This window comes from Plectropomus leopardus, chromosome 20 (assembly GCF_026936395.1).
Source record: "Plectropomus leopardus strain MGB_pleo_1.0 chromosome 20, ASM2693639v1, whole genome shotgun sequence".
In the NCBI taxonomy this organism is placed as follows: domain Eukaryota; kingdom Metazoa; phylum Chordata; class Actinopteri; order Perciformes; family Serranidae; genus Plectropomus; species Plectropomus leopardus.
The window spans coordinates 28,764,040-28,780,818 of NC_142195.1; the positions used below are offsets into that span (position 1 = coordinate 28,764,040).

Here is a 16,779-nt window from a genome sequence, read left to right on the forward strand (position 1 = left end):
TGTTTATCTGCATGGTTCAGTTTCGAGAGATGCATTTTTAAAGCCTATGCATGCATGCATCCCCGTGTAGCCGTGCCTGAGTGAGCAGATTTAGAGCGCCGTGGTCATCTGAAGGTGTACGATGTGTACGCTTCCATCTGAGGGTGTGTCCTTCTGCCTCTCCGCAGCAGCCAAGAGCCTCCTCAACAAGAAGGCTGATGTCAAGGTAAGCTGGCTCTTCTCTTGCTTTCATGCCTCTCTGCCTTCCCGGCTGCCCCCTCCACTCGTCAGACGCCCTCACACGCTCACTTTATTATATTCCATAAATATTTCGGTCAGAGGCAGATGCAGTGCGTTAGAGGTGATTTGACTTAAGTGCTGTAACGTTCACTTTGATATGTTGTTTTTGGCCTTAAAGGTGCAGCCTGAGCACAGTGTGTGTGTGTGTGTGTGTGTGTGTGTGTGTGTGTGTGTGTGTGTCATTTCCTGCCCTGCACTTTTCTGTCAGTCTGTTATGGTGCAGCTCAGAGATGCATCAACACTTTTTCGTAATGTTGACCTCGACTTTGCCTCATGATTGTCATGTCATGTGATATTAATTTATTGTAAGTAAGTTTTTAAAGAATTTGCTTTTTTTTTGCAAACATTAAACATGCCATACAATATTTAGAGAAATATAAAAAAAATAGAGAATTAAATAAATAGATGAATAGAAAATAAAAATAATAATAATCAGAATCCGTTTATTGTCACTTCCATATATACAGTTAGCACACATGAAGGCGAAATACTGTCCACCACAGTCACACGTATCATACAAACATACGCAGACCGCAGTTAAAAACAAAGTTATAACGTGCACTTCCCTTTTTATAGGAGATAATAAAAATGTGTAAAGACAAATAAATGAATAAAAGACAACGTAAGGTGCTTTAAGATGCATTAAAAACCTGGATAAAGTGCTTAAAGTGCTACAGAGGTGTGCTCTCCTGTCTGATGAGAGGGGACGTGTTCGGAGTTTTGAGGGCTTGTGAAAAAAAATAAAAGTAAAATAAATAAATTAATAATAATAATATTAATAATAATGCAAAGTACGGCAACGCTCAGTAATTAAATGTAGAATATAATTTTTTACAATACAATTTACAATAAAAATATGGTTGAGATACTTTAAAAAAGTATGCGACAAATATGTACAATGTAGCTGTTTCAAAATAAGAGGTTTACAGTTTTGTGCAGAGATGTGCAAAAGTGTTGGCAGGGATTGTGCAAAAGTTCACAGGCGAGAAAATAAAGCAGTTGTGATAAACTAGGCACACAAATAAACTTTATGAAGAATCAGAGTACTATAGAGTATTATCTCATGTAGCTCAGGTCAAATAAGTACAACAGTTAACATTCATCGTTGTAGAAACAGTCTGGTACCAAACATTAAATATTATTTTTGTTTTTTTACAAAGAAATCCTGTTTAAACAATTTGATACCAACACATATTTAACATAAATGTAACATAAATGAGACAAACAAAATCCCAAAGTTACTGTAATCATAAAGGTATGTTAATATATATATATATATATATATATATATATATATATATATATATATATATATATATATATATATATATATATATATATATATATATATATATATATATATATATATATATATATATATATACACATATATACATATATACATATATACATATATATATATATATATTAGGAGTCGACTGATATTGGTTTTTCAGGGCCAACACAGATACTGATTATTAGTACTTTATGGGACTGTTAACCAATAATTTGTACCTAAATTTATATGTGTGTGTGTGTGTGTGTGTGTGTGTGTGTGTGTGTGTGTGTGTGTGTGTGTTAAAATGTATAATTCGGAATATAACAAACTATAATAAACTTTGTTGAAATGCCTTTAGCAAATGTTTAATCAAAACATCAAAGTTCCCTGCAACTTTTTTTTTAAATAAAAATAAGTGAACAAAAATAAAACAAAAAAAGAAGAAATAAAAATGTCTCCCTGAAGTTTGAGAGACAGCAAGCTCAATTTGCGGCACCCCAGATGCCGCAGCTAGGTGCCGCTAGCAGTCGCAGCAGATGCCACTGGTTGCCGAGACGTGCCGGGAGGTGCCGGGAGGTGCCAGGAGGTGTCAGGAGGTGCCAGGAGGTGCCGGGAGGTGCCAGTGCTTGTGCCGCGGTTTGGCGGTTTTTAATATAGCCTACTCACAAAATTAATATATTACAAGGTGACAAAATTATCTGCAGCAGCGGAAAAATCCGCCGAAAAGGGGACACGAGGATGATATCAGCTTCCTCTCATGTCTCTCCGCTGTGTGTGTATTCACAGGCTGTCAGCGCACACACACACACACGCCTGTTGTCAGGTTTCAGCGCGGCCACGAGCGGTAAGCAGCTGCGTTTTCTCAGTCACAACGAGCACAGAAGTGAGTCCACGTCCACTGCATGTTGTAGAGTGGAGAGGAGTGAGACAAATGACACTGGAGAGAAAACCTCCTGGCACCTCCTGGCACCTCCTGGCACCTCCTGGCACCTCCCTGCACGTCTCGGCAACCAGTGGCATCTGCTGCGACTGCTAGCGGCACCTAGCTGCGGCATCTGGGGGTGCCACACGAGGTGCCACAGTTAGGTGCCGCTGCCGCAAATTGAGCCAGCCCCTGTTGTGAAGTTTTACAAAGTAAAAGTTCCTCCCATGCTGATGCTTTCTCTGCAAGTACTGCAGACTGCTTTCCCTGCTGTTGGTTGTTGGTATAACCACACCTTTAATTTGTTTAACTTTTAACTTTTTTTTCATTAACTTTTTCATTAATTTCTTTTATTGGCAGATTATCAACAAAATGCCAGATATCGGCCCCGATACTCAGCCAGGCCGATAATCTTTAGACCCGGGTATTTACCAAAGAGGAACATTTGCAGTGAAGATATTTCACTTTTATTGTGACGGTTGAATCCTCTCTCACTTCGGGAGCTAACTCCTCTCTAACTTGGCGCTCTCTCTCAGACGCCTCCGTTTGGCACAGCCGGCTCTTTGTATCACTCCACTGCAGACATCTTTCACCCCAAATATTCCCGAGTGCCAGAGCCGAGCTCATTACAGAATTGGTTTGATGTGAGGAGAGACTCTCAGACGCTGAATGTGCAGACGCTGACGTGATCGGTGCACCTCTGTCAGCTGCCCTCTCCTCCGTCTGCTGCACTCTGAAAGTGTCCGGTGTTTAATGCACTCTGCACTGTGTATGCATTATGGAAGTGATACTCAACTTATGACCCGCAGGCCAAATCTGGGCCCCCATTGGGCGCTGAGTGGCTCCGCAACCATTTTCTAATTCACAATAAAAAATAAAGTGATTCACACTCGGGAAATCTTTTTGTTCTTTTAGTTAGCATCAAAATAGAGTTTGTTGATCTAAAAAGGTCTACAGAGGTCCTAGCTAAGACCCTGACCCTGAAATCCTATAAACATAAAAAAACTAGATATTTCCTAAAATTATATATGTCCCTAAAATCCTAGAAATGTCCTAAAACCTTAAAAACATCCTAAAATCCTAAGAGTAGTCCTAGACCCTAGAAATCTAAATATCCTATCCGAGAAATGTACTAAAATCCGAAAAATGTCCTAAAACCCTACAGTCGTCCTAAATCCTGGAAATGTCCTAAAACCAGAGAAATGTCCTAAAATCCCAGAAATTACCTTAAATCCTATAAACATGCTTTAGTGATAGTAACTATTTGGGGGGCGGGCATTGTCCCCCGGTGCCCCTGCCAGGAACCGGCCTTGGTGTGATGATTCATGATTCAGTGTGTCTGAGTCTGAGTTCGGTTTACGCTGTGGAGGTAATGGATTAAATTGGTCTCACCTGCAGAATGATATGTTCAGACCTTTTTATAGAGCGAGAGCCCTGAAGAATGAAATTCGTTTTATCTCACAGAGACGACATGTATATCTCATGCACAAAATGTCTTATCTTGCACAACATATCTATTATATTTTGTGTTCATAAGATATGGGTCTTTTTTTTTTTCTTTTTTTTTACCGCCAGGGCTTGCTCTAGTAATACACACTCATACTACTCTGCCCACAAAATGCGCTTTTTCGAAATAAGGCTATAAACCTGATTTTAAGTTAATATTTTAACCAACATCAGTCCTAATCATAAATATCAAATATTTAATAATACTATTTAAATTAGGGATTGAGATCCGCGCTGCCACTGTCGGAGATCCGCGCTTTCTGAGATCCACGCTGCCAGCTTGCATGTGCATTGCGTTATGGCTCTGCTGTGGTTTTGCTCCGTGCTCCGGTCTGCCCTGAGGGAGCAGAGCCGGACCGCACACGGATCTGGTGGAAATTAGGGGTCAGAGTTCCATGCTGTCGGAGATCCACGCTTCCAGCTGCAGTGTTGGAGATCCACGCTGCCTGCCGTTGTGTCAGAGATCCGTGCTGCTGGTCGCCATGTTGGAGATCCGCGCTGCTAGCTGTTGTGTGTGAGATCCGCCCTGTCAGCCACCGTGTCAGAGATCCGCATTTCCAGCTGCAGTGTTGGAGATCCGCGCTGCCGGCCGCTTTGTCAGAGATCCACGCTGTCGGAGAGCCGTGCTGCTTCACTCTGTTTCTCTGTTTGTTTGCCGCTGCTGCGGGACAATCAGCTGTTTCCTTCACGACAATGCCACTTGGTTATCAAATTCTACAGTTGGGTAGTTGACGTGAAATCCAAACCAAAGTCGGTATTTATTTTGTTTTAAACTTTAGGTTATTAGTTATTTAAAGTTTCACTGTAGTATTTAATGTCCAGAAGGTGTGGATATTGTTTAGGTATCTTTACATCTTGCGTGCGAAAGATATGGATCTTACTTGCACAAGATAATTACTTTATCTCATATAAAAATATAATTTATGTGCAGAGGAAACGTGCACAAGAGATAGAAATCTTCTCGGTGAAACTTTTTGTTCTCAAGATATCCGTGTTGTTCACGGGAGATAATATTTAATGTGCAGATATCTTATCCACAGGAGATAATTACTTTATGCACACCGCATATGGATCTTTTTTTTTTTTTACAACAGATAATCACTTGCAGTATATGATATTTTTGGGTATATTTTTGAGTGCTGAGTGAAGCCTCCTCCTCCTCCTCATCTTCCTCCTCCTCCTCCTCATCTTCCTCCTCCTCCTCCTCCTCCTCCTCCTCCTCCTCCTCCTCTCAGTCTCTCCTGACCTGTTTCTTTATGACACACTCTCTTTCTTTAACCTGCATCTCCTCCTCCTTCCTCCTCCCCCTCCTCCTCTCCTCCTCTTCACACCACCTCCTCTCTCCTCCTCTCTCCTCTCCCCTCGGGTGGCCTGATGCTAATCTCAGATTATTTCCCACCAGATGATTAATCTATCATTACATCATCACAGTTCCTCCTTTGCTGCACCCTGACGTCACGCCAGTGCGCACCAGCCGCGAGCTATTTCAGTAACTCCGCCCTCCTCTCAGTTTATTTATTTATTTCTGTCAATTCAAAACATATTAAAGTACAGATTTACAATAAGATTAAGATACAAAGGTAAAGTAAGAGAAAGATAAAATAAGATAATCCTTTATCAGTCCCACAAATCTGCAAAAAAAATGAATTACTTTTGATTTATATTTTCCAATTTTGATTGATTTTTTAAAAAAAGTAAAAGAAAAATAACCTTTAAAAGTTAGCAAAAGTGCAGACAAGAGTTGCAAAAACAAAATGTATAATACAATTCAGTAATGATATGTTAAATATTAACAACACAATGAATTGAATAGAAATAGAAATATGAATAAATCTGTCAGAAAACACTAAACACGTGTGTGTGTGTGTGTGTGTGTGTGTGTGTGTGTGTGTGTTGTATGTCTACTATCTATAGAAGTAGTTAATGTTTTGTATTGAATAAAAACAACACAAAACAACAAAAAATTATCACAAAATTGCAAAATCCATTATATTATTTTTAAAAAAGTGTACTTTTTTACCTTTAATATAATTGATTTTTTAACTATAACAATTATAAATATAGTTTGTGGACATAATTTTCAAATAATCCCCTTCCCTTTGAAAAAACAAAGCTCATTTTTTGTCATCTTGTACTTATTTCTTGTAATTTGTGGGACATGTCTTATCATGTTTATCATTACTTTTTCAAAGAAATGAATGCAGCACAAGAGAAATGGTGTTTCAAAGGGTTAATTAGGCTAAAAGTAGTGAAACGTCTCTAACCATCACGGCATCTTTTGGTAAAGTGTTGCCTTTTTCGGTCAGAACAGCTGGCAGATTTGTTCAGGCTTTCAGTTTTGCAGAAAAATGATTTTTGTTTGAGCCAGACTGACCGATGGCCGTGTTTTTGCGACGGCGGGGAGAGAGGACATCAGTATGGAAATGTAAAACCATGTTTGGTGAATCAGACTGTGACTCAGAGAAATAATGGCGGCCCTCTGCTCCTCACACGCACAATATAATTGATGCGCAAACCACTTGCCTGCGTTTCCTGCAGAATTAAACATCATTATTCATTCCCATGGCGTCCATTCTCTTAAAACTGACGAGAAATGTGTTTTAGTCTTTTTGTGCAACACGAAGATAATTTGTGCAGCAGGAATAAAAACTCTCATGTGAGATGAAACCCACGATTCTCTCGGTCAATCAGCCGCTCTGATCTCCGTCAGCTGGCCAGTTTGTGTTTCTTTATCTTATGTTTAAAGAAAAGTGCGTCAAATTCCTGCAGCCTCGACTAATGTTACATAGCTCCTCTCAAGTGTTTTTTTTTTTATTTACTTTAGTAATTAATGTTGATAATCAAGATTAACAACAACTCGAAAACAAGAAAATTACCTCAAGAGAATAAATAAAATTTCTATGACACAATTTAAATATATTATTAAGTGAATTATAAATATAGTTTTATGGACATTTTCCATTTTTTGTTGATCATATGTTTCATAATTTTTCTTTTTTTTCTTATTTTCAGGTAATTTTCTTGTAACTTTTATTTTATTTTATTTTTTTCTAATATTTTTGGGCCATGCTTTGCAAGGTGAAAGAAATCAAACTAGTTTTCTCATGTTTCAAAATTAAGTGTAACAGGGTTTTTACAGCTTGACCTAATAATTTCTTTAAAAAAAAGTCCTTTGGTGGATACTTGGAAAAGGAAGCTTCAATACTCAGCTGGAGTTTGGATTATGATTTAAAAAAACAACAAAAAAACATTGTTTTTATTGAACTTTACAGGTTTTACAAACAGTTGAATTAAAATGGGATATATGAAATAACTATACATTTAATAAATAAATAGGCAAATAAATAAACACAAAAATAAATAAAATAAAATACACGAATAAATAAGTAAACAATAATAAATAAATAATTAAATTAAATTAAATTAAATTAGAATAAAATTAAATTAAATTAAGATAAAATTAAATAAATGTGGCTATGCAGAACATGTTTGTCCAATTATACTTCCAGGAAGTCAATCCATGTTGAAATAAAAAATAAAAACTAAACCCCACGCAGCTGATATGTGGTTATATTTGGTCCCGATGCAGCCGTTTTCAGCCTGGGTCTGTGTTTAGAAAAATAATTGGTTTCCAGCATGAAGTGGCTTTGTCGTGCTGCTCGTATGTGTTGTTTTGCATGCTGTCATAGAGGCAGAGAAGCTGCTGCTGATGGGAGTCCTTATAAAACGGGGTGTCTGTATTTTTAGCATGTTGTCGGCTGTTTGCAGCGTCTTTGAGTCTGTCTTGTGAACGGCCTGTTTGTTTCGTGTAAACGCCGCTCATCGGGAGGGATGCATTAAGAGACGCTAATGTCTGCTGGAAGAGCTCGACAAAATGGACGTGATGCTCCTTTCTTTAGATCTGACAGATGTTGCAGAGATGCACAGCTGTCATTGGTTTAGTTTGCCATCTGCCAAAAAGCATCCGGAGCCGCAGAGAACCGACGAGAACGAAAAGGCCCCGAGCTCGGACCGCGATTGATACTGCAGATAAAAATGACGGATTGTAGAAAACCTTTTTGTCTAATTAAAAGTGAAGATGAAGGGAGACCTTTTCGGATATACAGCAGTGGTACTCAACTTGCTGCCCGTGGGCCAAATCTGGCCCCTGACAGGGTGCCAGGTGGCCCCCCCAACCATTTCCAATAAAAGTAAAGTGACTGACGCTGAGAATCGTTTTTGTACTTTTAGTATAATCAGGCTGTCAGAGTGAATAAAAGCATCAAAATAGAGCTTGATGATCAAAAAAAGAGCCAGTGGAGGATCCACCACACCCCCGACAGAGGACACAGACAAGACACTAATGTACTAAAGTCCTAGAAATGTCCTTAAGTCCTTAAAATGTCCTAAAATCCTAAAAATGTCCCAAAGTCCGAGGCATCCTAAAAACCAAGACATGTCCAAAAATCCTAGATATTGCCCAAAATTCTAGAAATGTCCGAAAATCACAGAAACATCCTGTAATCACAATAATGAGGTACAAGATATGTCCTAAAATCCTAGAAATATCATTAAGTCCTAGAAATGTCCAAAACTCCCAGATATGTCTTAAAATCCTTAAAATGTCCTAAAATCCAAGTATCGTCCCAACATCCTAGAAACTTTCTAAAATCTGAGAAATGTCTAAAAACGCTAGAAACTACCTAAAGTTTGAGAAATGTCCAAAAATCCAAAGATGTCCTAAAACTGACAAATGTCCTAAAATCCTAAAAAATGTCCTAAAATCCTAGAAATGTCCTAAAGTCCAAACAACATCCTAAAGTACAAGTAATATCTAGAAATCTGAGAAATGTCCTAAAATAGAAATATCCTAACATCCTAAAAAATGTCCTAAAATCTGAGCAATATCAAAAAAATTCAAGAAACATCCTAAAATCCTAGAAATGTCCCAACGTCCAAGAAAATTCCTCAAATCCTAGAAATATCATCAGCTCTAAGTAACATCCTAAAATCCTAGAAATGTCCTAAAATCCTAAAAACATGTATGGGGCTGCAGGGACTGGCCCTCGGCCCCCGGGCCCCCCGGCCCCCGGCCTCCTGTCATTTTACTAAAGTGGCCCCCTCACAGCCAGTTGAGTACGGCAGCTCTTCAGCGTGTGTCTGCTCTCTGAGTGCACTCGTTTCTGTCTCTCTGTCTCTCTGTCTCTCTGTCTGTCTCTGTCTCTCCGTGTCTCTGCGTCTGTCTGCAGTTTTGACCTGTATCTCACTGCTCTGTCTGTCTCTCTGTCTCTGTCTGTCTCTCCGTGTCTCTGCGTCTGTCTGCAGTTTTGACCTGTATCTCACTGCTCTGTCTGTCTCTCTGTCTCTGTCTGTCTCTCTGTCTCTGTCTCTGTCTCTCCGTGTCTCTGCGTCTCTCTGCAGTTTTGACCTGTATCTCACTGCTCTGTCTGTCTCTCTGTCTCTGTCTGTCTCTCCGTGTCTCTGCGTCTGTCTGCAGTTTTGACCTGTATCTCACTGCTCTGTCTGTCTCTCTGTCTCTGTCTGTCTCTCCGTGTCTCTGCGTCTGTCTGCAGTTTTGACCTGTATCTCACTGCTCTGTCTGTCTCTCTGTCTCTGTCTGTCTCTCCGTGTCTCTGCGTCTGTCTGCAGTTTTGACCTGTGTCTCGCTGCTCTGTTTTCTGCACAGTAACTTTATGACCAGCAGGTGGCGCCTCTCAGGCCTCCAGCACTAACGCAGCACTTTGTGTTTCCTGCACAGCCGCAGACAAACAGCACGAGAAACAGCATAGTCACCAGTCCCAAAGGCACCGTCCCCTCTGCTGCACTGGTACGCAGCTCTGTGTCTGTCCGTCCGTCCGTCCGTCTGTCCGTCTGTCCTTTCTACACTTAACAAAAAGCAGAGTGTGCATGTCTGAGAGAGGGGGAGCGAGGTGTGTGCGGTGCTGGACGGAGGAAACGTCTTTGTGTTTTCATTCAAGGTTTTTAAGGAGTTCTTTGAAAATTTGGGAAATGCACGCTGTCATGTTTTAAATGTGGAGCCAGAAAACTGGAGGCATCTAAGGAAGTACATTTACTCGCGTATTGTGCTGAAGTACAACCTGTTTTACTTAGTATTTACCTTTTTATGCTGCGTTACACTTACACTCTGCTATATTTCAGAGGTACTACATTTATCTGACAGCTTTAGTTACCGTAAAACTTCAGTTAATAACTCGAGCTGTTATTTTCTGAAGTCACTGAGCTCAACAGGATTATATTTTGGACAGGCGTCTGTATGGGACGGGCTTTTTATTTCCTTTCACACAAAACTGTTGCTCAGAAAAAATGGAAATAAAATCAAATTATTATTTTTTTATCCCTTTGGCTTTACTTATATATTCTTTTTTTTTTCAAAATAAAAAAGAATATATATATAATATAAAAAAATATTTGATTGCATTTCCATCTTTCCTGAGCAACAGTTTTGTGTGAAAGGGATTAAAAACCAGCCTGTCCCAAATACGAGCCTGTTGAGTCAATGATTGAAGCACATAATTAACTGTTAATAAACTGAAGTATTACAGTATTTTCAGGTGATTATGCACTAAAAAAACATACTTTAACATTTTTATTCTTTTAAATTCCTTCTCTCAGTCCGACACACTGCACAGTCAGTAATATGTTTCATTACACAAAAACAAAAAAGATGTGTGAGAGTTTATCAGCTGTTGCAGATCCATCATTGGTTTCATTTGGGAACATCTTCCATCATTAACCCTTTCTAACTCACATCCAGCTCTTTTTAAATCTTCTTTGCCCAGTTGTTATAATCTCATCAGATTTTTGGCTGTTAAATTATGACTAAAATCCTGAAAATGAGTCGTTCAAAAGAAAAAAAAAAACTGAAATCGGATTCGATCACGACATCCAGTCTTTCAAACTTTCCGTATGTGTTAGTCAAAACCTTTTAGCAGAATCAGGATACCTCTGATCCGAAAATTTAGGGTCATGACAAACTCCTACCCCGTACTATATGTATGTTAAAGCAGTGGATTAGTGACTCAGCGTAATACTTAATATATCTGCCCCCTCTTTTTGTTTCTTTATTTCTCTTCTTTATTTATTCTATTTAAATTATTTTCAAATCTTATTATTTTTAATATAATAATAATAATAATAATAATAATAATATAACAATAATAATAAATATTATTATGTTTATTAGTAGTAATTATTATTGTTATTTTATTTGTTATTATTATTATTTTTTATTTGTTATTATTGTCGGCTTCTTTTAATCTGAGATGTATCTGAATATATATGGAGGACACTGTGCTGTTAAGTTATAAAATCAATAAAATCTATTTAAAAATAAAGTAAGGATCATCATAATCTCAGCAGAGGGGTCGACTTCAGGAACAAAATGCAAAAAACACCAAAAAAAACCCCATAAATAAAGTGTAAAATCAAACAGGAAATTATATAAATATTGTCATTTTTTGGCATTTTAATTAATTTATTTATTTTTGATTTTGTCACTTTCAGTCCTCCATAGCTGCGTACAGGAGAAGATTATGATTTAGTTCACTAATTAAACTTGTTAGATCGTTATTAGAGAGAAAAAGACTGGCGTCATCTGCAAAAAACAAAACAAAAAAACAATTGGACCGTTATGTCTGCCGGACTTTCGTCACGAAACGCTGCGTCTCCGTCTCTTTACCTCCATTCATCTCTCCTCCATGTGCTCTTTTCTCTCCATCTCCCTCCAGGAGCCTCAGACTACTGTAATCCATAACCCAATAGACGGGACCAAGGTACATCCTCCCCTCCCTCCCTCCATCTTTTGATTTCTCATCCCTCAGCCTCGTCTCCACCTCCTCTCTGTAGCCGTGTTTTTGGAGGACGCAGTATTTTCTCTGTGTACTTCTACTGTGTGTGTGTGTGTGTGTGTGTGTGTGTGTGTGTGTGTGTGTGTGTGTGTCTGCATGACGGAGCTGCAGCGACTCTGGGTCCCGTGGTTGTCTCACACTGCCCCTCTGTGGTTCTCGCTGAGCAGCCTCGGTGTGTGTCGGCAGATTAACCCCTCGTCGCCCCCACTGTTCGGTCCGTGCGTAACAGTGGCTAAATGTGCTGTGCAGTCGTGTGTGTCCGTCCACGGCGAGGCGGCTCAATCCGCACACGAGGATTGTGTCAGAGCGCCGCTGAGTCACACGTACAGCTGTGTCTGTGCTGTGGTTTGTGTTTTTGCCAAAGTCGTGGAGTCGGTGGCAGAAACTTGTGTGTGTGTGCATGCTTTTGTTTGTGTGTGTGTGTGTGTGTGTGAGAGAGTGTGTGTGTGTATCAGCGTTTGTGGGTGTTATTTGATTTTATTTGGTAATTTTTGTCTGTGCACTTTGCAGGAATCATCTGACAGCAGCAACACCACCATCGAGGATGAAGATGTGAAAGGTGGGTTTCACACACACACACACACACACACACACACACAAAACACGGTTAAGAGAAAGCAAGACTCTGAAATAATTTAAAGCACTAAAATAAGAGTATTCAGGAACTGAGGAAACGTTTCCATAAGTGAGGCAGGATAAAACCTTTAGACAAAAAGATTGAAAAATAAAATAAATAAATAAATAATAATAATAATAATTAAAATACTCTAAATAGTTGATAAAAAGTAAATGAAAGGATAACTGCACAAAATCAAAATAGATAAAAATGTTAAAAATAATAAAATGATATGTCATCCAGTAAAACAGAGTAAAATGTAATGATAACTAGTCAATAAATAAATAAATAAATAAAGTTCAATTAAAATCCAGACTAAAAAGGTCTGCTTAAAAAAAATAGTAATAATAATAATAATAAATAAAATACTTTAAATAGTCAATAAAAAGTAAATAAAAGGAGCACAAAATAAAGAAAAATAGATAAAAATGTTAAGATTATCTGCCATATAGTAAAATATTACAGCAGACTGAAATGTAGTGATAACTTGTAAATGAATAAATAAATAAATGAATAAATTTCCGTTAACAGCCAGACTAAAAGGTACTCAAATGTGTGTAAACATGATAACGTGATGAAGTGATGACATTTTTGTGTCCAAAAGGTCAAAGGTCAACTTCACTGTAACATCATTATGTTATGCAAAAAAACACTTTAACTGAAAATATATTCAAAATGTTTCTTTAAAAAGTACCTTTTTAAACTTAAAGTATATTTCAATAAAATCTTCTTTCAGATAACTATTTATACTTATACAATAATTAAAGTAAAATGTACTGAAAATACATTTGATGTACTTCTTATTAGAATCTTATATATATATACACACATATATATATATATATATATATATATATATATTTTAAATATGAAAATACAGTCGTATTTTGGGCAGTGTAAAGACTGTAGATATGTGAAGGTTAAAGATGGACAGATCAAATAAACGACAGAAACAAAGACGGAGAGACTCAGAGAGGGAGGGGGAGAGAGAGGGGAGAGAGGGAGAGAGAGAGGGGAGAGAGAGAGGGGAGAGAGAGGGAGAGAGAGAGAGAGGGAGTGGGGGAGAGGGGAGAGAGAGAGGGGAGAGAGGGAAGAGAGAAAGGGGAGAGAGAGAGAGGGGGGAGAGAGAGGTAGAGAGAGGAGGAGAGAGGGGAAAGAGAGAGAGAGAGGGGAGGGGGGAGAAAGAGAGAGAGGGGAGAGAGGGGAGAGAGAGAGAGAGAAAGAAGAGAGGGAGAGAGGGGAGAGAAGGAGAGAGAAAGAAGAGAGGGGAGAGAGAGGTGGGGAGAGAGAAAGGGAAAGACAGAGAGAGAGAGATGGGAGAGAGGGGAGAGAGAAAGAAAGAGAGATGGGAGAGAGGGAGAGAGATGGAAGAGAGAAAGGGGAGAGAGAGAGAGAGAGATGGGAGAGAGGGGAGAGAGATGGAAGAGAAAGGGGGAGAGAGAGAGAGAGAGAGGTAGAGAGAGGGGAGAGAAAGGGAAAGACAGAGAGAGAGAGGGGAGGGGAGAGAGGGAGAGAGAGGTGGGGAGACAGAGAGAGAGGGGAGAGAGAGAGAGAGAGGAGAGAGAAAGAAGAGAGAAAGGGGAGAGAGAGAGAGAGAGAGAGAGAGAGAGAGAGAGAGGAGAGAGAGAGAGAGAGAGAGAGGACAGAGGGAGAGAGAGAGAGAGAGAGTGATAGAGAGGGTGAGAGAGAGAGAGTCTGTCAGAGCGAGCTAAGCCTCCTCTCAGTGTGGGGGAGGTGGGGGAGGCGGGGAGGCGGGGAGAAGGACACAGTAAATCTGGTCTAAAGCGCTGGGACAGGAATAGCGTGATGAGCTCCAGCAGCCTCACATGTGAAGCACAGATATGAAGGCTGATGTACGGAGGCAGAGAGCAGCGGCACAAACGACTTTTTACGTTTTTAGAAGAAAAAATGTAGAAAAACTTTGTGCGTGGACGCAGTTTTGATGTGCGCAGCAGCATGGAGGAGACTTCTCTGAGGTACCATGAGTAACAAGCTCTTAGGTGAGTTCATCCTCGCGCTCTTTATTCATTTATTATTATCTGTTTATTTCATGTTTATTGTGTTTTAGTCTGAATATACGACCACGAGTTTTATTTACCAGAAAACCTAAAAACCTCGATATTATTTACTTTAATCAGTGACCTCAAAAGGCTTAAATTTGGGACAAGCGTCTATATGGGATGAGTTTTAATTCCTTTCCTTTTTTAAAATTTTTATTTATTTATTTTTAATTTATGGAAACACAATCAAATTATTTATTTAAGCTTTTTGAGAATTGGGAAAATTTACTTTGTTTTATTAAAAAACATGGGAAGAACAGACCAAAAGAAGAAATCATCCAGATGTTTGCAAGAAATCTGTAAAAAGTACAAGAAAATTACCTGAAAAATTGGCAAAAAATAGATAAATGCATAAATGAATAAAAACAAACATTATTTATTTACTTACTTACTTTGCACTTATAAAATAAAATAGAATAAAATAAAATAAAATAAAATAAAATAATAATAAGATAAAAAAAAAATTTCTCACAAAAGAAGAAATGACAAAAAAATGCCAAAAAATCTTTTCTACAAAAAATGTAAAATAATTTTAAACATAAAATTTTGAATATATCTCAATGCTCAGAAACCTGCAAATTTACCAAAAAACAACAAATAAACAAAGAAATAAACAAAAAAAAATAAAAAGTACATTTAGAAAAAAAAGTCAAATACAAAGGCAATAAAGCGATAATATTACATAATTTAAGATATAAGAAAGAGAGAAAATATTTTGCTTTTTATTTTTCTTTCTTGCTTGTGATCATGCTCTGTTTCCTAATGAATATTAATTTTTATTTTTTTTAAATTTCCACGTTGTTTTCTCTCTCCAGCTCGCAAACAGGAGATCATAAAGATCACGGAGCAGCTGATCGAAGCTGTCAACAATGGAGACTTCGAGGCGTACGCGTGAGTCCAGCTCCCATCTTTTTTTGTTTCTCATCAGCTGGAGGGAAAAGTCTGATCCCGTCCTGTAAAATGAGCACTAAAGCTAAACTAAAGCTCTCCATCAGCCACAGAGGCGCATTAATCTGACATACAGTTGTGCATTATCCCTCAAACACACACACACACACACACACACACACAATTAAAAATAATGCGGCAGATTGAGGGGGGGCGCGGGGTAAAGTGTCGGCTCTGATGGAAGACCATTAATGCCGAAAAAAATGGAAATGCTCATGTTGAGTAAAACAAATAGAAACACCAGCATTCACTGAAAAATTTATCTATTTAAAACGGGCAAAAATGAATGGATACGGAAATAAACAATTATGAATTACTAGGACAGAAACAATAAAATCAATAAAATGGGTCTAAATCATCAGTTACTAGATCAAAATTATGGATTACTAGGTTAAAATTATGAGTTACCTTATAAAAAAATATTAATAAATGGGTCAAAATTATGAGTTTCATTAGACTTATGAGTTACATCATGAAACTTATGAGTTACATATTAAACGTTATGAGTTACTGGATAACTTAAAAAAATATGACTTACTTTCTAAAAATGATGAGTTACTTCCTAAAATTTATGAGTTACTGGGTCAAATTATGAATAACTTGGCCACAGTTTTGAGTAACTATGGGTTATTTAGTCAAACTTTTGTCACTTAGTCATATTTAAGAGATACTAAGTCAAAATTGTAATATAGTGAAAGAGTTATGAGAGTTTACGAGACATAAATTATTAGTCAGCGAGTCAAAACTTCACACCATTAAGATAAAGTTATAAGACACAATATCAACATTTTGAAATATTAAGCCAAACTTTTGAGTTACAGTCATGTTGTTTTACTGAGACACTAAATCACTCAACATAACTTGTTTGTTGTTTTGTTTTTTTTTTTTTGTCATTTTAACTTTTTATCCATTTCTTTTCTTGGCATGAATGGGCCTCCGTACATGTCTGAATAACTCAGACTGGTTCGATTACGTCGTCAGATTTTCTCTGTTTTTATAATCGTGTTACAGAGTTGCTGAAATAACATTGTTATTGTTTGATATACACGTTTGCACGCACATTGATCGCTTCACGAACATGATTTCGAGTTTAAATCAGGAGATTTAAATGTGATAATCTGACGTCCGCGTTTTTTTGCAGGAAGATCTGCGACCCCGGTCTGACCTCGTTTGAGCCGGAGGGTTTGGGTAACCTGGTGGAGGGAATGGACTTCCACAGATTTTACTTTGACAATCGTAAGAAAATCAAAAAAACTTTTGATGATATTTATTCTTACGAACTGGCCGAGCTGCCGGTGAATTTAAACGGTTTTTTGTTTTTT

General features: G+C 38.0%; 1 protein-coding gene across 7 annotated transcripts in view; it reads left to right on the forward strand.

Annotated features, from left to right (window-relative positions):
• Nucleotides 1-16,779, forward strand: part of camk2b2 (calcium/calmodulin-dependent protein kinase (CaM kinase) II beta 2) — a 59,153-nt gene that overhangs the window by 36,592 nt on the left and 5,782 nt on the right. For 2 of the 7 annotated variants that reach the window (XM_088070676.1, XM_088070675.1), the window contains exons 14-19: nt 168-205; nt 9,724-9,792; nt 11,714-11,758; nt 12,344-12,392; nt 15,325-15,400; nt 16,599-16,693. In XM_088070676.1, coding sequence (XP_087926802.1) covers nt 168-205; nt 9,724-9,792; nt 11,714-11,758; nt 12,344-12,392; nt 15,325-15,400; nt 16,599-16,693 — 372 coding nt within the window. The remainder of the gene's footprint in view (nt 1-167; nt 206-9,723; nt 9,793-11,713; nt 11,759-12,343; nt 12,393-15,324; nt 15,401-16,598; nt 16,694-16,779) is intronic. The other 5 variants (XM_088070679.1, XM_088070680.1, XM_088070677.1 and 2 more) reach the window with 4 other exon arrangements.